Below are 22,080 nucleotides of genomic sequence, written 5' to 3'. Positions count from 1 at the left end.
TGTCCCTGCCTTGATCCCAATTTCCTCATCTGGGAAAGGCAGGAAGGGATGCCCTCCTTCTGGGGTCATCATGAAGACCAAATGAGGTGTTAGATGTGGACCATTTGTGCACGTTAATAAATGCTCACCACGTCGTGGTTCACTTGAAGAGTCCCGTTCCCCGCACTTTACCGTAAGAAGCCGCGGGCATGAGGATGTTTGAATGTATTCCCCACAGCTGGGATCGCAGAGGGAGATGAGGACTAGAGGAGTAAAAAATGCCCCTCCCCTGGGGCCTGAACCTGACCTCCAACACAGGCACTCAAGCCCCAGTCCTGAAAGCTTATGTCTGCTTGACCAGGAGCGTTGAAAATGAGTCTCTGAGCATTCTACTCAAGATTCTGAATTCAAAACATCAGCAGGCAACAGCTGAGCCCCAGGCTCCCAAAACACATTTCTGCTGACTGGCCGGTCCAGGGCTTCTAAATCAGTAAGAGACAAAAGCAAAGGCAGAAGGTCTGCAGATTCCCAAAGTGACCTGTTACGCAGCCAGGTTGTCCTCTCTGGGGACCAGGAACAGGCCTGGGTGGACTTTCTCTCCTCGTCAGTTCTGCCTGTACTTTGCAGGCCCCCCGGTCTTCCTTGAAGCCGGGCTGATCTCTCTCCCAGACCAGCCAGGTCCCAGAGTATGGGCGGGATGCCTCTCTCTTCTCAGGCTCTACAGTCCAGCCGCCCACAGAGTTGGAATATCAGAACCCCAGCTTGGGGCACTAATCTTAGGAAGCTTCGAGAGTCGTGACATACCTCTTGGTATGTTTGTATCTGAAATGGGGAAATGAGTCCTTACCTGTTGTGATGAGGGCCACACGTGAGGAAGAAAGACTGTGCATAAGAATGTAGTGTGACTTTCACAGAAGAGAGAATAAGTGTGTGTGCCACATCAGGTATGTTAAGGCGCTGTGCCAAGCACTTAATACACAGCACCCCAGTCAAACCTCACAAAAAAGCAACGATCACCCCCCCCCCCCATCACACATTAAGTGGACAAGGTTCAAGGAGTTTACGTTGTGTCACGGAATGTGGTGACGCCACGATCAAAGCCCTGACACAATTCGGTTCGGAGCCAGAACTCTTAAATAACATTTTCTATAGTCCCTTTCAGCCACTATGAGGCTCAGTTTAGTATTAATCCGCCATCAGTGATTCTTGCGATGATAATGGTGATCGTTGGTGTTATCTGTGCTGGGGGGCGGTTTCTGTCTTGCCTCCAAGAAGAGGCCCGGCTGTGAGAGCACTCCCGAATCCCGTCGTGTCACCCCCTGTCTTGACAGTCCACCTCTACAAGTGTGCGGCCCAGCGGGAGAGCTGCGGACTCTGCCTGAAGGCCGACCGGAAGTTCGAGTGCGGCTGGTGCAGCGGCGAGCGCAGGTGCACCCTCCAGCCCCACTGCGCCAGCCTCTCCAGCCCCTGGCTCGACTGGTCCAGCCACAACGTCAAGTGCTCCAACCCCCAAATCACCGAGGTGAGTCCAGCAAGTTCCCAGAGCGGGGAGGGATGGCCAGGCGCCGGCCCTGGTGGGGGTGGGGGTGGGGGCGGGGGGTAGCGGGAGAGGAGTTCAAATGGAAGAATTGTAAGTGTAGAGCACTTAATGTGGGGTGTGGGAAGCCTCTCTTGAGCGCCACGATGGCCCGTGTCCAGGCCCAAATGACAAGCCTCTGGATGTGTGTCCTCGGGCCCGTGCCTGAATGTGCGTGCACGTCGTGTGCACGTGCACACAAGGGAGGCAGAGCCAGCCCAGCCCCCACTGCCAGGCGGGCAGAGCCAGGTGGGGACGGGAAATTGGCTGCCTGATGGGTGCACGTTTTAGAGAGCAGGCTTAGCTCTTCTCAGCAGAAATGCGATTTGGGGAGCTGCAATTAGCTCAGAGTTGCAAAGTTGAACACGGAAGAAGAAAGTCAAGGCAGGCGCTACATTGGCCACGGTGCCGTTTCCCAGGATTTACTCCCTGTCCCAATTTGTTTGTGCATTTTAATGGAAGGAAATAGGTAATTAATTATCCTGGGGGGAAAAAAATGATGCTTCCTGAATAGCAAATTGCGAAGGAAGATGAATAGATGATGCGGATGAAAATGCAGCTGCTCGGGGTTTGAATGGCCTGGGAGAGGAACAGTTGTATTTAACTTTGGGTGCATTACGCGTTCATCACTCTTCGCGGCTCCCTATTCACCGACTGTCACTCGTGGTTTGAAACTTATTGCACATTCCTTATGGTGATGAGGAGTGAAGAAGGCCTGGGCAGGTAGCACTGTGGTCTGCTCATTTAAGAAAGCAGCGACAGGCTGCTCCTTTCCTGCCTCTTCCCTGAGTGGGATTCGCTGCCCTTTTTCCCGGCTCGTTTTCCTTATTAGCCGCAGAAAGCACCTTGGGTCCTCGCCTATGTCATGGGGTATTGAGCAGTTCCTGGCTCATCCCTGCGACCATGTTGAAACTCCAGATCAGTAGAAGGATACCCCTCAAGATCAAATGAGTGTTGCTAACCTACAGATGGTTGAAGATGGAGTGTTTCTTTAGGGTGCTAGGGGCTGTCTCGTTTAATCCCGTGACTTCCATGGGAGGCATATAGTCTCACCTCCATTTTACAGATGAAGAGAATGAGGCTCAGAGGAGTAGAGTGGTTGCCCCAGATAAGTGGCAGAGCCAGTATCTAAGTCCAGATTTATTTCCTTATAGAGCCATTTGTAAAGTCTCTGATTTGCCCAAGTGATGTGGAACAGGAAGCAAGGTGTCCTCTTCCTTGAGAGCCAACCTTCCTTCCTAGCTGACGTAGACCAGGCAGATGCCGTCCACCCACGTGGCGGCGTGCCCCAGGGAAAGCACAGCACTGTGTCTGGCACCACCTAGGTTCTCAGTCATCCTGGTGGGAAGATGCTATGACGGTGTAGACGCTGTCGTCGAGCATCGGGCTTCCTCAGTTTTGTTTCTGTCTTGGGCACGACCGTGATAGTGCCCACTGGCTCCATCCCGTGTCCTTACCTCGCTGGGCAAGGGCTTACAGGAACTTCTGGTTGGTGGTGCCCCAGCCTCTGCCCTCAGACAGCCGGCTCCGTGAGCTGCTCAGGGCTCCTTGCCTTCTCCCTGATTCTAGTGATTTCCAGCAACTGCTGGCCTGAGAACATGTTCCGCCCTGTAAATCTTGCAGCTGCCATTGTCCGTCTCTGCGTCTCTGCGTCTCTGCGTCTCTGCGCCTGTGGTACAGGGGAGCTTAAATTAGGCAGGGACTCGCTTCCATCAGCACCTCTCACCTCCGCTAACCCTGGCTGCTGCCGTCCCGTCTACTCCCCGACTGGCAGGGGCGCCTTCCCAGCCCTGAGGCAGGCTTCTCCCTGGGAAATCTCTGCCTCGGTGCTGCCCCTGCTCACTGACCGGGGACTGACGGGCTGCTCCCTTCACAGAGGACACCCAAGCTACATGATGCTAATTAACCCCCTGAGGTAATTAGGCTGTAATTGATTTTCCCAGTGAACGTAACAGCAGGAGTTGGAGGCCCCAAGCAGTGGGGTCTCCTGTTGGCGTTTTTTTCAAACAGAGGCTATAGAGAAATGAAAGATACTCTTTGGGGAAAAGGAGAGACAAATCCCTGCTGTGTCTCAAGCCACGCAGGGGGACATCATTCTGGACGGGACATGTAGCAGGGAGGATCCAGGCCCGGAATATCGTATTCACTATTATCAGGAATATTTTCTTTCATTTTGTGTCTCCTTCCCTCAGCCTACCCTCCTTCCCCTGTAAAAGTCATCTTCAATTTTTTCTTAACTTTTCAGTTTTGAAATAATTTTAGACTTATAAAAAGGTACAAAAATAGTCCAAAGAACTTTCATATACCCTTCACCCAGATTCTCCAAAATTAACATCTTACATAACCGCAGTGCAATTATCCAAATCAGGAAATTAACATTCATACAATAATGCCATGTAATATACATGCCTGATTTACATTTTGCCAGTTGCCCCACTGATTGTCCAGGATCCAATCCAGGGTCACATGTGACGTTCTGTTATCATGTTTCCTTAGTGCTCTAATTCTCAGTCTTTCTTTGTCTTTCATGACCTTGATACTGTTGAAGAGTACGGGACAATTGTTTTGTAGAATATCCCTCAATTTGGGTATGGTTAATATCTCCTTATGATTTAATTTAGGGTATATATTGTTGGCAAGGAGTACTAAAAAAAAAAAAAAAATGTGGAATACATGTCAAAAGGGCACAGAAACCAACTTGATTTGGCCCCAGGGGCCAAATCTGGGCCCGTCTGTGCAAGAAAATACATAATGATACTAGTTGACTTTAGCAATAGAATAAAATCAGAATCTATGGTCCTTATTGATATAAATAAACAATTAACGGGGGAGAAAGGAAACTCTTCTTATTAGAAGTCTAACTGAAACATGTAAAAGGACTTAGGGAAATAGAAAATCATCAGTTGGCAAAATTCACAGTAATAATTATTTCAGGAAAAAAGGCCAATGAATTGGTGAATGAAAGTAGGGTGAAAAATAGGATGTCGGCCGTCTTGAGCCATCGCCTCCCAAGGTATGTACTAATTACAACAAGAAAAAATAGTAACTTTACAGAGAAGAAAGCTGGTAGACACTACCTATATGAGGTGATCAAAGATAATGTCACCAGTAATGGGAAGAAGGCAGCCTCATGTGTCTGTGGCATCTCTTACCAAAAAGGTATCCTTTGCTAAAAGTAACTTTGAAGAACAATCAGCTCCTTTTCCTTACCGTAGCTTCCTGGGCTACTTCCTTGACATTGGCACAGATCTTTTAATCTTTTAATCTCTTAATAATCCGTATTCTGTGAGACCCAGGCCCTTCTATATGTTCCTCCCCCCTTGTCTCTGGCCGTTGCCTTGCAAATGTGTGTCCTTGCAAATGTGTGCCTGCAAATGTGCAGGCCCACGTGCAAGAGCCATTTACGACGAAGATCCTTCTGGAGGGGTGAAAAGGGGAAGGATTCTAGGACGGCCTTGTGGTGTCTGTTGGAGACAGCGAATTCCCAATGCTGGAAACCAGTGGGGACCCGAACGGGCACTGCCCTGTTCAGGGGCCTGGAAATCAATGTGATGACCTCAAGTGAGTCCTGCTTTAGGAAAAGGAGTGGGCTCCAGCTGAGTTGAGCGGACCGGACCGCTGTGTTCCTCCTTAACCCTTTCTTACCCAACTGTGTCCATGGCAACCAGGCCCACCCCGAGAGACCCGTCTCCTGTGACAGCTTCATGTAGGACAAGTCTTACAGCCTCCCGAATTTCCCAGTTTACATAAACTTCAGGTTAGAGACCCCCTCAGGACCCAGTGTCTGCTCCTTCCCAGTCAGCCCGTGGTGTGATAATGATGCTGTCCCCGGTGGGAGGCATCCCAAGCTGCTCTCGTCCTCGCCGTCATCCTGGCGTCTGTGCACATGTCACCTGTTCAACCCCAGGAACAGGAGACGCGCAGAGGTTCGGGAAAGCCCGCGACATGCCTGGCCCACCCCGTTGCTGCGCCTCCAGACCTGCCAGGACCCCAAAGGGGAGGACATTGCAAGCCACCCCCTAGAAAGGAAGGCTCAGAAGAAGCATTTTCGGAGAAGCTGCGAAGGGGAGAATTGGGCAGAAAGGGGAAAGAGACCGAGTATGTAATTGGGAAGAAAAATTTAGGAAGGTTCAAGGGGATCTAGAGCTCAGGTGACAGAGGTCTCAACTCCAAGTGGGTACGTTGGTCGGCGAGGGCCGCGGGGACAGAGCACCCCCAACTGGGTGGCTTCAACAGCAGAAACGAATTGTGTCACGGTTCTGGAGGCTGGAGTCCCGGGTCCGGGTGCTGGAGGTGGACTCCCTCTCAGGGCCGTGAGGAAAATCTGCTCCGTGCCCCCTCCCCTAGCTTCTGGGGGCTTGTGGTATTCTTGGCCTGTAGACACATCGTCTACATCTCTGCTTGCATCTTCTCATGACTTTCCTTCTTGGTGTCTATCTCTATTTTTTTTTTTTTTATTTGTTTAAATAAGGATTTCAGCCATATTGGATTAGGGCCCACACTAGTGACCTCATTTGAACCCTATTGCCTCTGGAAAGTACCTGTCTCCAAATACGTCACTTCCTGAGGTAACAGGAATTAGGGTTTTCACTTGAATTTGAGGAGGATAGAATTCAACACATAACAGAGCATTGCAGTAAATAAATCCTCATGTGATGAGCGACTACTGAATACCATGTGCTGTGCTGGCCTTGGAAGTTATCGCATGGATAGGCGAGGTCTGGGAGGGGAGGCAGGGGCTGCAGCCTCTCGCTGCAAAGCCCCAGCCTATCCCTGAACATGGGCCACCTGGAAGAGGCTGGCATCTGCTTGTCCTGCAGGCCACTCTGCTTCCTCCAAAGGGCCTAATACAGAAAGTTCTAATCTACACCCTTTGCTTTTGTCTCCCGTTTCGAAAGAGGGTAGCACCGGGGATCAAGGTCTTGACAGCTAATGAGGACACTTACCTCAGGCCAGGGACCCGAACAGATGATCCATATCCTAGTTCTGGGAGTATTAATAATAACAGCCAGGCTTGACTGTGCCCCAGGACCTTTGCGTATCAACTGATCCTACAATTATTTTCATTTAAGAGTTGAGGAAACAGTGCTTAGGGAAGTAAATAATTTGCCCAAAGTCACCCATTTGGTTAGTGGCAGAGCAAACTCAAAACCAGGACCTTCCGACTCCAGAATGCAGACTTTCCCCACCACACATACCGCCTGTCTTGGTCAGAGGGATAAGGGGATCTTCCCTGGCTATACACTCTTCCACCTCACTCCACCCCAAGTGTACCAAAAATATCTTGAAATTCTCTTGGAAGGCCTCAGGAGATGCCAGAAAAGCTGGGAGCACTGGCTACCCTTTGTGTTGAGCCTTAAAATAACCTGTCTTCCTACACATAATTAGGTCTACACTTGATCCTATGAGTGGTGAGGGGGCAGGAAGTGCATTTTGGGGTGTGTTTAAACTTAGGGTGACTCCTTCTTACCTGTACGGGATGGATGTGACTTTAATTGTGTATGTTTATGAGAGTTATCAGACTTGATTTCATTGGTTTCTGATGGTGCCTGTCAGCGGGATGGTGGCTGAGATGAAAGCAGGAAATTACCGACCCTGGTGGTTCTTTCTTTCCAAGCATCTCAGCTGGATGAGAGCCCAGAGGATGGAGGCCAGGTGGCTCGCACCTGCGGGTGACAGTAGAGATCACGGTGAAGAATAAACAAAGCTGGCTTGAAACGCCAGGGACCCATCTCCAGTGTTGGGGTCCTCAGGGATTGACCAGGAACCCGTCACCGTCTGGGTACCGGAGAATATCCCCGTGTGTGTCTGAAGTCACCTGCCGCGTCGCCCCGTAAGGGCACACTGGTGCCAGGCTGTAGGGATGCTGCTTTTGCAGTCATCTCTCCACTGACCACATCGTAGATTTTACTTTGTGAATTTTTCTGTGTCACTGGCGTACCCAGTCCCCTCACTGGCTCACGCTCAGGGAGGACAAATTCTCTTTAACACTGTCTTAGGTGTGTGTACCTGGGAAAGAAAAGCGAATGTAGAAAACCATGTGCATCCTCTCTAAAACCAAGCCTAAGTAATAGTTGAGACAATATTTGTCTGAGATGATCCATTGTTCTTGCGTTCCTTCTGTTCTCCATTTGCCCAAATAATTTAAAGTAGATTTCTGCACCCCTCCCCCACCCTGGACTCTTCTGCTGTGAATGCATGTGTGAAGTTGTTCAGGGAGTTGGACGTTTACAAGCATTTATCTGTAAGGCTGCACCAAATCTCTGCAGGAAAGGCCAAAAGCCACCTGCCAAGGGCCAGGAAGACTCGCTGCAAAGTTCCTAACAAATAAATAAATACGTCAGCCAGCTTTCCTGAGAAACGAGTCAGCGCTCTGATCTCCCCGTTCATTTATTTGCAGGCCTCATTAATATAACATCACTGCAACAAACAGCTAACGGGGGACGGTGTCAGGATGAATAATGGAGTTACTCTGCTGAGATAACAATTAGGTTTTGAATGTACTATCAGCTAAGACAGAGCCAGCAAGGATTCGCGCCGGGTAGGAGAGCTGGTGCCACCGAGGCCAGAGACTCAGAGCTATCAGCTGGGCTCTGGCCTACCGTGAAGAGTGTGCACACTCACATGCACACGCGTGCTTACGCACACACACTCACACACACCAAAGTTGGAAAAGGATGTGACGATTTGCCGTCTTGAATCCAGCTTCCAGGTGTCTCTGGCCAAGAGCCCAGAGGCCATCAAAATCTGCAGGCACAAAGTTGGCCCCACTGCCCTCGAAAAGTCAGGAAAACTCTAAGCAACAGGAAAGGAGTAAAGTGGATTAGCCAGGAGAGGATTAGCTGTCTATATACCCCTGAAGTGTCCTCACTGGCTTGTCCTGATTAGGGACACTTGGGGCAGAACCCTCTTGATCCCCATCTCAGACACAGGAGCTTTTAATACAAAGCAGGTCCGTCAGTTGGGGGAGGTCCCTCCTGGAGCAACTTCTCTGGGACACCCCCCCCCCCGCCCCCCAGGCTGCTCTGGGAGATTCTGATGTCACTCTCTCCCATGTCGTCTTAAGGACCCAGTCTAGGGTGCTGACAGCCTACCGGAAACCTGCAAAGCACTGGACTGGCCCAGGGGAGAGGCAGCCGACACCATGCTGGGCCACCTCTACAGCAACCAGCCACTTCTCTGGACTCCAGCTAGCCTGGCTTCTGCCCAGATTTCTTCATCATAAAATAGCAATAAGAAAAATAATAGCTAACTTTCACTGAACGCTTATCTGGCGCTCAGAACTGCACTTAGCACCTTACATTATCTCGTGTAGACCTTATGAGAACCTATAAGGTAGGAGCTTTAGCCCCATTTTACAGATGAGGAAACCAAGGCACTGTGAGGGGTGACAACTTTAGCAAAGTCACACTGCTACAGAGTTCTAGAACCAGCAGTTAACCCTCACCTACTTGGCTCTAGAGGCCCCACGTGTGACCCGTATACTCTTTTTCCTGGGCTCACTTAGGAAAGCAGAACTCTCGGTCCACGGGGCTGGAGGGGGGAAAGGGGCTGGCACCCAGCTCTTTATCCAGCCTGCTGCAGAGATGGAAAGAAAGCCAGTGGTCCCCATGCCTGGTATCACGTGGAGAGGCTGAACGTGAATGGGCCCGGGGCAAGGTGACGAAGGGGTAGGGCCCAAGGGGGCGTGTGCACATTCGCAGGGGCAGGGACAGCGAAGAGGGAGGGGGAAGCTCCCAGAAGCTCAGAGACAAGGCAGTGACCAGCAGAGCCAGGGGCAGAGCTTCTTGGAAAGCAGCAAGCTCTGGCCAGAGCCCAGGGGGAGGGGCTGGGGGACCTCAGCAGAGGGAAACCCACGAGCAGGCTAGGGCATGAGTGCCCACGCCTGATGACCCAGGGGTCTCTTCCCGGACAAAAGGATGGTCAACTCAGGCCGTGTCGGGTAGAAGCCGAAAGCACAGGTTAGCTGGACCCGGTGGGCTCTACCACTCACTGTGTAACCTTGAGCAAGTTACTCAACCTCTCTGGATACTAGTCCCCATCTGTAAAAAGGACCTCCCTCTCGGCTCGTTTGGAGCCCTAAGTGGGATAAAATATGTAAAGCCCTGGGCACCCGTCCTGGCTCATGATAAGCACTTAATAAATGAAGCGATGTAAGAATATGCGATGACAAAGGAAATGAAATAAAGGACGGCGGCCATCATTATCAGAATCTCCAATAACCAGGAGCCCACGTTCAGCTTCTGCCTTCGCTCCGCATGTCTATCAGGCAGGAGATCCGAGCCGAGGAAGACGGGTTCTCTCGGGTGGAAGCCGGGCCTTGTGAGGCTCCCGCCAAGAAGGGGTCATCCTGTCACCCCTCGAACCCCTAGCCCGCAGGAGCCCCCAGCTCCGCCCTCCGGAGTGGCCCCGGCAGCACTCCCCGGGCTGCCAAGCCCTGAGGCCTGGGGCACCTCGCTCTCCGCTCCCCGGCGCAGCCCCTCGGAGCTCCCCAGCTGTAATTAATCGGCTGCATCTGCCGTCGCCCTTGGGCGGCTTTGTGGCACAGTTCCCTCCGAACCTTCAATTAGTGGCTGTGAGAATCAGGGCAAGGGGAGCGTCGCGGCGGCTGCTTTCCAGGTCACGGCACCCACGGTGGAAAACAAACATGTCGCAGTCTGGCAGGAGCCCAGATTCGGCTGGGGTGCTCTGGAGCTCGGTGGGGCTCAGTCGGGCTGTGCGGCTGGCAGGTGGGGTCTGGGTGGGTGCGGAGGTGGCTCCCCAACAAGAGGTGCCGGGAGGCTTTGAGAGGGCCCAGCGGGAGACTGGGAAGCCCCCTACGATGAGCACACGCCAGCCACATCCCACATCCCACTGCCTGCTCATCCTGGCTTGCGATCAGCGGATAGAGTACTTGGCTTAGATGTGGATCAGTCACCTGTATACCCAGGCACAGTCAGGGACTGCTTCCGGGGCACCGTGTAAGGCTGCTGGACCGAGCCCTGTGCTCAAACACCTTTCCCACATTCTCCTTCTGAATGCTGCGCATAGACAAACTTCTCATTCTACAATGGGCTAAAAGGCCAGTACTCTGAAGGCAAGGTAATAACACAACTTAAGTTCCCATTAAGATGCAAATAAAGGTTTCTTTAGGGAGAAGAGACTAGCAGGGTGAGAGGTACCTAAAATAGGGGAAGGGACCCCAGGGAGGGGGAACAGAAAAGACACCCGGGAAAGAGACCAAGGTTTCCCCTCCCTCTGGGATTTGCCCAGGGCTGGCCTGGTTAATGGTGTATGTGACAAGCGGAGGGAAGTCACCTGCGCAGGCCCTCCTTACTACACACTCGGCAGGCCTTTGCTCAAGCCACAAGCCTACTTTGGGTCGTTACACTCTCAGAGGATGCCTGGACGTCCAAGGGTCCAAAGGAAAGCAGCTGAAATGATCAAAGGGTTTAGAAAACAAGATCTTCCAACAAAGGGCTAACAGAATTACAGAAGCACAGGCCAGGGGTGACTTAATTGCTGTCTTCAGTATCTGAAAGATGTCTGATGAGGAGGCAGCTGTTCAGTCCTCCATTCAATGAGGAATCACACCAGAAATTGGCTTAAATTGAAGGAAGAGAGATTGCAGGAAGGACTTCTTGAGATTCCGTTACAATACTACATCACTCCCAAGCCGCACAGACACCTCCATTCTTCCAGCTGTCATTATAGAACACAGTTTGTTCTACAATCTGGTGGGACCAGCGTTTCCCAGTAACAGAGAACGGGGGATATTTACCGAAGGCTGCCATGTTGCAGGCCGTGTGCTGAGTGTCAGGTTGCTAAGCAAAAGTGAGACTGTCTCTGTCCCAAGATAGTTACTGTCTCATTGAGAAAAGAAGCAGCGTACAGCCCGGCGGGGCCATTACCTTCTTGGGCGTGTTCACAAAGGGCCGAGGGAGTGTAGGAGAAGGTGCTACTGAATCTGCCCGAGGGGGTCCGAGGAAGCATCACAGGGGCGCGTCTTTTAGCGGAGCCTTGCAGGAGAGGTAAGCATTTGTCAGTGGACTTGCTGGACCGGCAGGGGGAATGGAACATCGCCTTTAGACCCTGTGGGCCTGGGGATCCTTAGCTGTCCCCGGGAGCATACGAGATACCTAAGAGAACTGGAGTTCTGGGGAGCAGGCGGGGAGGAGTGCACAGTGGGAGTCGGCACAGAACATAGGGGTGAGAGAACCCCCTTCACCCCCACCCAGCAAGAGCAACTTGCTTCTGGGCACATCTTTACCTCATCACCTACTTCTGAGGTCCGCAGGCAAGAAGCCAGACTTCCGGTCCACGGTATAATATGGGTTGGAAAGCATGGGATTGAAGTGGTCCATATCGCAAGATCCCAGCTGATTTTACAGGTTCCCAGCTCCTCTCCCCATCTCTCCACACCCTCACTACCCACACTCACACGCACTCGTACACATCCCAGACTGTCAAACCATTTGTTTGTGTGGGTGTCTCATTCAGAATTACTTTCCTGGAAGAATTCACTGAGTTCATTGTGAAATGCTGCGCCTACCCCAGAATGGCTGATTGCCAGGGGAAAAAGAAATGGCAAAGAGGGAGGGAAGAAAGAATGAAGACCATTCCAGACAGGGCCTGTGCCCTCCCCCAATTTATTCTGGGTGAAAGGGTGATGTCTGGCTCAGAGTCGGCTTCTGTGCAGGGCCCAGAGTCCACCAAAGCCAAGGTCCTGTCCTCAGCAGCATGGACAAGCTCAGGCTCTCTCCTGTCAGCCCACGGGCAGCTCTCTCTACCCCCATCACTCCAGCATCTAAGCTCCCAGGTCCCTTTGGCCTCCTTCCAGAGGAACAGAAAAGATTCCCATCATCTCTAAGCTCCCTACCAACACCACCAATCCCATGTTTTTGTGATCTGGGAAGGCACAGGTGCAGGGGGAACACCAGGGAGGAAATTGCAGTTGTCAAGACCCGCCCTCTAAAACCACCGTCATATTAGGGATTTTCCAGATGTTGTCTTCCTTAACCTTCAGAACATCCCTGTGAGGTGGAGCATTGTTATCTGTTTTCTGATAAGGACATGGAGATTGAAGGTCACATAGCTCATGCCCGTCAGAGGGAAAATTCAAATTCTAGTCTGTCTTACTCTCTCCCTGCACAGACACTACCCAAGTCTCAGATGGGCTCTCTTCCCTGCCCCACAGTAGCCAGCAGCCCAAGAGCCATCTGAAACCAGAAGCCAAGACCTGTGGATCTGGTCACCATCCCAGCCCTGTCTTGATTCCCCTCTGTCAGTGGGGGGATCTATCTAACTCCCGCCCTGCCTTTTCACCCTCACCTCTGCTGGAGCCCCACTACTGCCTGATCTGGGAGGCCTTCCTTATAGTTCTGCCAGCAGAGGACTCCACCAACCTGCCTCATTATAGACCCGTGTCCTTCTCCCAAGAGAATCGAGCTCTGCAGAGGCTACACTGACCATTCTGCGATCTAACGCTGCTTGGGAGAGAGAGCCTCTGTGGGCAATCTCCAGGGTAGACTTGGGACCCCGTTGCCTGGTCCGAAGTGGTACATATTTTTTTCATATAATTTATTGTCAAATTGGCTTCCATACCACACCAGTGCTCGTCCCCACAAGTGCCCTCCTCAAAGCCCATCCCCCGTTTTTCCCCTCTCCCCCACGCCCCTGAAGTGGTATCTTAAAAGATCCTGTTCACATTCTCTCTGGAGAATATGTCATTTTCCACCAAGCCTCCCCTCTGTAGCTTCTCCCCAATACTTGGTCCTGGGAAAAACGAGGAAAATAGGATGCCTGGGTTTTTACCACCCCAGACCACCACACGGACATCAAGGCCCTTGTACTCATTCTCAGAGTCTCCTCGAAGCCCTCAGGTGTTAGAGCACGTTTCCTGCAGGATACCTTTCTCTGCGCCTTTATGCCCTGAGCCCAGACCTCTACCTTGACTCACTCTGATTTTAAGCTGGGGGAGAGCAAGTGAGGTGCAAAGGCCCGGAGATTTCTGAAGTGCATTGCGTGGACAGGAACCGCTGGTATCTGGGTAGAACATGGGCATAGTATAAGAGAGCAGATGTGACTGAAGAATTAATGAAGATCAGAACCTGAAGGACAGGGGCACCTGGGTGGCTCCATCAGTTAAGCATGTGACTCTGGCTAGGTCACGATCTTGTGGTTCATGAGTTCAGACTCTGCTCAGACAGCTCAGAACCTGGAGCCTCCTTCGGATCCTCTCTCTCTCTCTCTCTCTCTCTCTCTCTCTCTCTCTCTCAAAAGTAAACATTAAAAAATATATATTAAAAAAAAAAAAAAACCTTTAAGGACAAGTGCAAGCCAGGAATTAGGGACTTTGCCTTAACAGTGGTCAGAGCCATTACAGGTTTTCAGAGCAAGCAACTAGTAACTTGCCCAAGTATGTGTTCGTGAAGGTCACCTGGTGGTAGGAGGAAGTTCGATCTAATGGGAGAACGTGGAAACCCTCGCCGTTAGCGTGAGTGGGAAGTAGGGGAGCTGTGCTCAACACCGACTCAGGAAGACAGAGTGGGGCACAGATTCAAAAGATGCCAGGGAGTAAGATCTCATAGTGCCTGGTGACTGTTATTTATTGTACGTGGTAGGGGAGGGAAAGGAATCCGTTGAAACCACTTGGAAGGTTCCTGGCTGGGTGCACAGTGATTCCATTAACCTTGAAAGAGAATCTGTGAGGATAATCAGGTTGGGGGTGGAAGGAGGAAAAATTAAGAGTTCATTTTTAGACATGGTGAAATTTGAGGTGCCTGAGGGACACACATGGGGAAGTAGAGATGTCCAGTAGCAAATGGATATATGGATATGGAGCTCAGGAGAGAGGTCTGTGCCAACGATATAGATTTTGAAAGTCATCCCTAATGGAGACCTTGGGAATCCTTTTGCAAATCAAATGCTCACCACCTCATCTATGTTTGGAAAATCCTGACTTTAACACATCAGTTTTGTTCGAAGCAAGGAAGATATAAGCTATGTCCCTTGTAAGTCCTAGAACGGGGTGCTTACTTAGAGCCTTGACCCCTAACTCCTTTGCCACCTGCCCCAGGTGCTGGCAGCATGGCGCATAGCATATGCTAGCTATGTGGGAAAGAAGACCCCGGGGACCCAGTATTCCCCAGGTATTTGCCAATGACCTAGGAGGACTCTGATTCTCCACGTTCGGATTCCAGCAGCTGGTAAGCTAGCTTAGAAGTGATCAGGCTGGTGTCTCCACACCCCAGACTGGCTATCTCTTTGGCATGCGTCTTCATGCCAAGATTATAACACTTGCTAATAACAAAAAAAATAATAACAATAATAATAATCTTTCATCTCTAAACAATATAAGCTGGCATATGCCTCTGAGCAGCTCTGTATTGGCAAATGGATCCTGCAAACCCCTCCAAGTGACCCTGGTCATGTCTCGGACCCCAGCCCTTGAATGTCAGAAGGGGACACTGCAGCGACTTACCAGCTGAAGAAAGCGGCCTCGCAGGAGCTGCCGATGCCACCAACTATCCACAATCCAATCCCCATGCACTACCTGCAAGATGGAAATATTTTTAGCTTTTCCAGAAAGATTTCGTTTCACAGTTTTTCTGAAAGGTTGTAATTAACTGCAGCGAGCAAAAGAATGTATTTTTAAAAATAAGAGTGGGGGAAGGAGCGCAAACCAATCCCCACAGTTTTGCCAGTTACTTTTGGTAGGTGGGTTCTTGTCCTCCATGTGGCTGGGGGAGGGGTGAGAGGGGCCAGTGGGGCTCATTCAAGTGGATCAAAGGAGAAACCAGGCAGTCAGATTTGCTCAAAGCAAATTCTTTCCTACTGATGTCTCCTGCAGGGGCGTGGAAACATCCCCTTCCCTGGTCCTCCTTAACAAGGGTCCATCTCACAGAGCCCGGGAGGCCCAGGCCTCTGCCCTCTGGTGCAGAGGAAACGGCACCAGGGGAGGGTGCAACAGCCAAGATCCGGTTCTGGTTAATTTCAGAATCCCCAGGGACAGGAAAGCTGTGGGGCTACCTGTTCCTCCTGCCAGCTTCTCTCTCTCCAAATTGTTCTGCTTCCCCCCACTCACGCCCAACACACAGAGATGCCTCTGAGCTGCCTCCACTATCCCACCCTTGATTCATTTCATGAATCTTGTTTATTTTTATTCCTAAGGTGGGATATTTTATTCCCAGAAAAGGGAGTGAGAGCCTCAGACAAGGTGACTTGGGTGAAATGGGCCCTCCGATGAGAGAGTTCCTCCCCCCAGGGAGGGAAGGAGGCTCCACCATGTAAGAACTGAAGAAGAGGGTGGGGGTCAGGAAGTCTGAGTTCGAATCCTGACTGTGCAGCCAACTTCCCGAGAGCCCAGGAGTGGGCCTGGCAGAGAGGGAGGCCTGTTCCAGTCCTCCTACCCACGATCGTGTCTTCTCTGCCCACTGTCACCTGGGGATTCATGGCCAAGATGGTTGTACAACTCATGGTGCCCACATCGCAGGAAGAGCGCAGTGCCCCTTTGGGGAACAGAGGAGGGAAAAGTCTCCAGAACCTTTTATAGCATTTCATTGTATTGACTTGTCATCTCTGCCCCAGGGCACACTGGCTCCACTGGGTGCCCCACCAGCATGAACAGGGTTTAATGGGAGGCTCCCAGTGGGGCTCAAGCACAGAAGGTCCGGGGCTGCAACTCTGCCCAGACGCTCCATCTGGGAGATTCTGGTGGACTCTTGGCCTTGACCAACCCACCCTTCCCTCTCTCCTTCCCTCCCTGTCTTGCCTTTCTTACGGTGTAGTGAAAAGAGCCTTGGACTTTTTTATAACTGTAGGTACAAGTTGTACGAGAATCTGCGTATAAGATACTCTGAGCCTGCTTCCAGTGATTGAGTTCACTTCTAATTTCCTCCTACTTCAGATAACTGTGGACCACAAAGGATAAACTTACTCGCTGGGATCTATCTGTTCTGTCCCAAAGAGCGGCATTTTTCCAAGAGCCTGATCTAATCCCAGAGAGAAGTTTACACCTTGGGAGACCCTGATTCTGCTGTTCCTTTGCCCGTTGGGCCCGAGCAAAATGAGACAGCATTTGGTGACTGAATTAGGAAATGAATAACTAGATACATGATCCTCGTTAATGAGAAGCCAGGAAAATTTGGGAGATGCTAAAGTTATCTTTTTCATGGTTCTGCCATGCATCCTGGGCTGTGTTTTTGCAGCCCATGTCCAACACACTTTCCATCTTGAATCTTACCCCTGAAGCAGCACCTAATCTTGGACTCCTCTGGACTCCCACAGCTTCCCTCTGAATCTACCTTACCACTGTGTGCGTGCCCTGCATCAGGGAGCGTTTTGTATGGCTCCCTTTTTATCTCTTCCTCCTGGACCAGAAGTTCCTGGAGGGCAAGTTTCCTGATGTCCTGTGTATTCACCATCACCCCTATGGTGTCAAGCTTGTAGGAGTGGCAGTAATAGCACGTGACGATTACAAAGCCCTCCCTGGTTTACAAAAAGCTCACAGGGGCGCCTGGGTGGCGCAGTCGGTTAAGCGTCCGACTTCAGCCAGGTCACGATCTCGCGGTCCGTGAGTTCGAGCCCCGCGTCAGGCTCTGGGCTGATGGCTCGGAACCTGGAGCCTGTTGCCGATTCTGTGTCTCCCTCTCTCTCTGCCCCTCTCCCGTTCATGCTCTGTCTCTCTCTGTCCCAAAAAATAAATAAAAAACGTTGAAAAAAAAATTAAAAAAAAAACAAAAAGCTCACAAACACGCCCCGTTTGGTGCTCCAGAGCGAGGCTGGCAGAGATGATGATCCATGCCACTACCCCGCCCTTCACAACTAAGAAGAACTGAGACTTAGGGCAACTGTGACTTGATCACATTCAGGCAGCACATCTCCCAACAAGGATTTTCTGTCTCAGGTCCAGTGCTTTCTGATCTTTGTTTTGTTTTGTTTTGTTTTGTTTTAATAAATGAATGCTTGAAAGAATTAATGACCTGAAGAACTGAGGGAGTCATGTGAAATGATGTCAGGACCCTAGAGAGGCTATAAAGTGGAGAAAACATGCCGTGTGCACCCACGTTCCAGGTGTGCGCGAGGTCCCCCCGCCTCCCTCGCGGAAGGACAGGGCACGGCTGTCTCTGCCTCTGTGGCCCAGCAGGTTTGTGACCCATTTCCCTCCCGCAGATTTTGACGGTGTCTGGACCACCTGAAGGAGGGACTCGAGTGACCATCCATGGCGTGAACCTGGGCCTGGACTTCTCTGAGATCGCCCACCACGTGCAGGTGGCTGGGGTGCCCTGCACCCCCCTGCCGGGGGATTACATCATCGCTGAGCAGTGAGTCCAGCCCGCTCTGGCCCGCCCTTTTCCCATGGAGCTTCAGGGTAGGGGCTGCCCCTTTCCCTTTGCTGGGACTTCTCCAGGATTCCCTCCCACCCCTCTGCTCCCGTGGACCCTGCCCCCAAAAGCCTTCCCTGGGCCCTCTTCTACCCCACCTCCACTTTCAAAGGCTCCTGTGTGTGTGATTCCCTGTCCCCTGGCTCCTGTGGCATCAGAACTCCTAGCACAACACTGTCTCTCATTCAGTCTTCACCTGCCCTGGCCACTGAGCCACGTTCCCAGCCAGCCCAGGTTCCTCCTGGGTCTCCCCGGCCCCCTCCGCTGCCAGCCCCCATTGGAATGCATCCCGCACAGTGGGCTGCGGGCAACAATTTGTTTGGCTCATGGGGCTCTGACAGCAGCTTAATCCGAGCAGGGCCTCCGCCGGAGCAAATTCATTTATTTCACTAAGGGAAATGTCAGCTGGAAATTAGAAAATAGGCATGTAGCCGCGGACAGGCGAACGGGGCTCCAGGAGTGACATATGTTCCAATTTGGGGTGTTCATTTGGCAGTGGTGACCGCTGTGGAGTTGGTGGGCAGGAGATGGGCACAAAACTGGGGGCAGGAGCCTGGAAGGAGGGATGCTCCCCCCACCCCAATCCCAAAGAGAGACGGAAAGGAGATCATTCTGGATGATTTGTCATGTAAAGTGGGGTCAAGTCTCCCTAGTCCTGCTGGGAACACAGCTGTGCTGTGCGAGGGGGAGGGGTGTGAGGGGGGAGCCCCAGAGCAGGGCTTGTGGGAGGGGCTTCTCTGCCCTAGCTCCACCCCCCCAGCCCCAGGCCCTCCCCCTGACCTGCCCAGACCCAGCCTTTAGTAACCACCAGAAAAATGACATCACTTTCTCTTCTGTCAGCCCTTGCCCCTTCTCATCCATTTTCTCATTTTTAATTGGAAAGGACTCAGAGGTGGAGACTGTTATCTCCCTTTACAAAGCAGGAGAAGGCAAAAGGCTTGGGGAAGTGAAATGACTTCCCCAGTTCACTCAGTGCACAAGTGGCCAAGGCAGAGCTGGAACCCGCGTCTCCTGACTTCCACTCCAGGTCTCCCTGCCTCATAAGAGTGGATAGGGCAAGACTCCCGGACACGAATGGCCTGAAAATGTCATGATCCTCCGGGGTCAGGGGCCACGATTCCGGTGTGGGCCCAGAGCAGGGTCAGAGTCAGAGGAGTGACTTCCCAGCTTTGAGGACCCCATTGATGTCCGCTCACCACCTCGGGGGAGAAGGAGCCGTTCTAATCCTTCAGACCGGCTCCTCCCCTGACAACCTTCTCCCTGCAAGGGCTGAATCTTGGAGGGAGGACTGGCTGGGGCTACAGGAAAGAGATGAGGGAGAGAAGAGGGAAACTACAGAGGCTGTGGGGCCAGAGAGGGGGTGGACGCATCTGGGGCAGGAGGCGGGACAGTCTGTGGAGTCCTTCCGGGTCAGAGCCCTGCCAGGCTGGGCGAGACCCTCGGTGCCACCTGCCCCGAATCCACCTTGGCTTTAAGGACCTGCCCCGGGCCTCCGGACAGAAGTCAAGTCTCCAACTTGGTGAGATGCCACAGGACTCCAAAGGAAAGGGTTTGGGGGACCACTGGGTATGGCTTTGAGCTGAGAAGTGCAAACTCTTGGGCAGCTGGACACGGAGAGCTCATGAGATTTGGAATTCAAACGTGTTCTAGTCCTGCCTGCTCTACTGACCAGCCCTGAGGCCTTAGCAGACTGTCAGTCTCTCTGACCTTCATCAACCTCATGGAAATCGTGATTCCTACGGTACGGGTTTTGGGGGGAAATTCAGTAAGATGAGAAAATGGAGACTGCGATGTACCATAGGAATGTGAGGAAGTATTCTATCTTTGGAATCAAATGCACCACCCTCACCCAGGGCCGGGGGGGGGGGGGGGAAGCGCCCGTAGAATCCACAAGTGAGGCTATGCAGGGAGCCCGGGGAGGTGACCGGTCGAGGTTGGTGGCCCGGCACCCCAGAAAACCAACGCTGCCTTCGTGTGGGGCGCGGTGTGGGCAGGAGGGAGCAGGCCCTCCACACCTCAGTTGGTACAGCCCTGGTTTCCAGCCTCCCCAGGCTCCTTACCACTCTTGAGGCTTCAGAGTTTTTAGCATCATTAAAGCCTCCCGCCCGGGCAGACAGCAGCAGGCATGATCATTACAGATGTCCGGGAAAGATGAATTTGGCTACACGGGCCAGTGCAGTGTCCCGGGTGCGGGCAGGGTTAGCGGGCACGGTAATGGCCCGCCATATGCTTGTGCCACACCATCTATCACTCAGCAATTAGGTTAATGTTGGTTAAAAGGCCCCGCTTAGTCTTGCAATTAGCACCCCACCGGTCTGTGGAGGGCCGGATGATTCCATCACAGGACGTTTCCTGGGTGATAAGACTCAGGTGGGGGCCGAAGCTCCCCACCCCCAGGGGTGCACCCTCGTGCGGAGAAAGGTGACATCCCTGCCGGTCTGTGGGAGGCGGTACTGTGTGGGGGACGAGGACACCGGGCTGGGTGCCAGGAGCTCAGCTATTGGGGAACCGGGTGACTTGGGGCAAATCACTTTGCTCCCAGATTCTCAAAAGTCTCATCCGGGGAATAGAGAAATGGAGAAATAGACATCCTTAGGATGTCAGAGGAGGAAACTGTATGCCCCAGGGAACCGCACTTCCCGCCGTTAGAAAGCCTGTCGGTGTCACTAATGTGTCCCCAGAAGCTCCCTGTCAACCAGGGAGGAGTTGAACCTCCAAATGTTGAACGTGGATAGTTGTTTAGTCAGGCCCCTCATTTTGCAAGGGAAAAATGTCGGCACCCCCAGCTGTCGTCTCCTTGTAATATACTGGGGATCCTAGAGCCACCAGAGACACCAGGAGGAGGCCAGGAAGGCAGGAGGCCCCCAGAAATCGAACCACAGGAACTTTGCCAACTCGTAAGGCTTGAAGGAGGAAGTGGTGCACACACTGCTGCCTGTGGTCATCGACACCCGGGAAGGTAGGGGGCACCTCCCGACACCCCAGCAACCTCAACTGCACCCCGACATTGCTGCCACGTCCACCCTGTCCCCTCCCCAAAATACATAGAAAGCGTTCCATTAATTCTGCATTCAGTAGAGTAGAACGGTCAAAGGCTCAAGCTTTGGAGTCAGGTTGACCTGGATTTGAACCGTGGCTCTGCCCCTGTGGCTGTGGACAAGTCACGTGGCATCTCTGAGCCTTGGTTTCATTGCCCATAAAATGGAGCTAATAGGACCGCCCTGCAGGGGAGCTCGAGATGACACGAGAGCCTATCTTGTACCGTGCCTGCTGTGATCACAGCTCGGTAAATTGTAGCTCTTATTATTATTAAGGTACCCAATCTGCCATGGCCCGACCATCATTCCTCAGTATAACCCTTTTTACTCCCCGCAGCCTCCCCTGCTTCTTCCTTCCCTTCCTCTCTCCCTGAGCTCAGAGAACAAATGATACAATTGTATTCTGTATATTCCAACCTTCAGTGCGAGCACGCACGGGGCGGGGGAGGGGGGTGGACCGGGAATGAAAGGAAGGAGAGTGAGAGGTCATTGGGGTTCTTCCGCGTGCTTCTCAATTCCTTAGGATTCTCTCCCAGTTCTTCCCTACCACCCCAAACCCTTTGCTACAGCCCACAGCTGCCCCCTGCCCGCTTCCCACTCACAGGTGAAGGTGAACCTCATTCCATGGGTGGGGAGAGGCATCAGTCACAGTGCCAAGGAAGGGAACCCAGGGTAGTGCTCTGGCACCTTGCTGCAGCCTACCCCTGCCCCCCTTGCATCATGCCCTTCGCGGTGGGGCATTCAGGGCCAACCGCGGGCACTCAGCCTTGGACACTTGGGCAGTACTCCTCTCGCATCTGTCCCCCTTCTCCCAGGTCCCTGATGTGTAAAGCTTATGTTTTGGGACATAAGGAAATGTTCTAGAAAAGACGGTGCACCAAAGGGTTCTTTCTAGGCCATTGTTCACACCCTACAGAGACAGCTGAATGGGCCATTCTAGGCCTTCTCCTCTCCTGCACAGACCCCTGGATCCCAGGAGGAAAAAGTATGCCCATGGCTTTCACAGGTTGTCATATTTCCTCCCTCCGTGATATCAAGCCTACCATGATCTCTTCTTCCTCCTTTCTTCTGGAGGATGACTGTAGCACAGAGTGTCCAGGGGGTGGTGAGGGAGGGACGAGAG

At 52.3% G+C, this 22,080-nt stretch overlaps 1 protein-coding gene across 3 annotated transcripts in view; it reads left to right on the top strand.

The window, feature by feature from the left end:
- PLXNA2 (plexin A2) overlaps positions 1-22,080 on the top strand; it is a 191,433-nt gene that overhangs the window by 135,141 nt on the left and 34,212 nt on the right. For 2 of the 3 annotated variants that reach the window (XM_040446320.1, XM_040446321.1), the window contains exons 11-12: positions 1,311-1,501; positions 17,708-17,859. In XM_040446320.1, coding sequence (XP_040302254.1) covers positions 1,311-1,501; positions 17,708-17,859 — 343 coding nt within the window. Of the gene's footprint in view, positions 1-1,310; positions 1,502-8,621; positions 9,762-17,707; positions 17,860-22,080 lie in introns of those variants that run through there. The other variant, XM_040446322.1, reaches the window with a different exon arrangement.

This window comes from Herpailurus yagouaroundi, unplaced genomic scaffold, assembly GCF_014898765.1.
Source record: "Herpailurus yagouaroundi ecotype Mexico unplaced genomic scaffold, PumYag 195, whole genome shotgun sequence".
In the NCBI taxonomy this organism is placed as follows: domain Eukaryota; kingdom Metazoa; phylum Chordata; class Mammalia; order Carnivora; family Felidae; genus Herpailurus; species Herpailurus yagouaroundi.
This window is presented reverse-complemented; position numbering and strand designations above follow the sequence as displayed.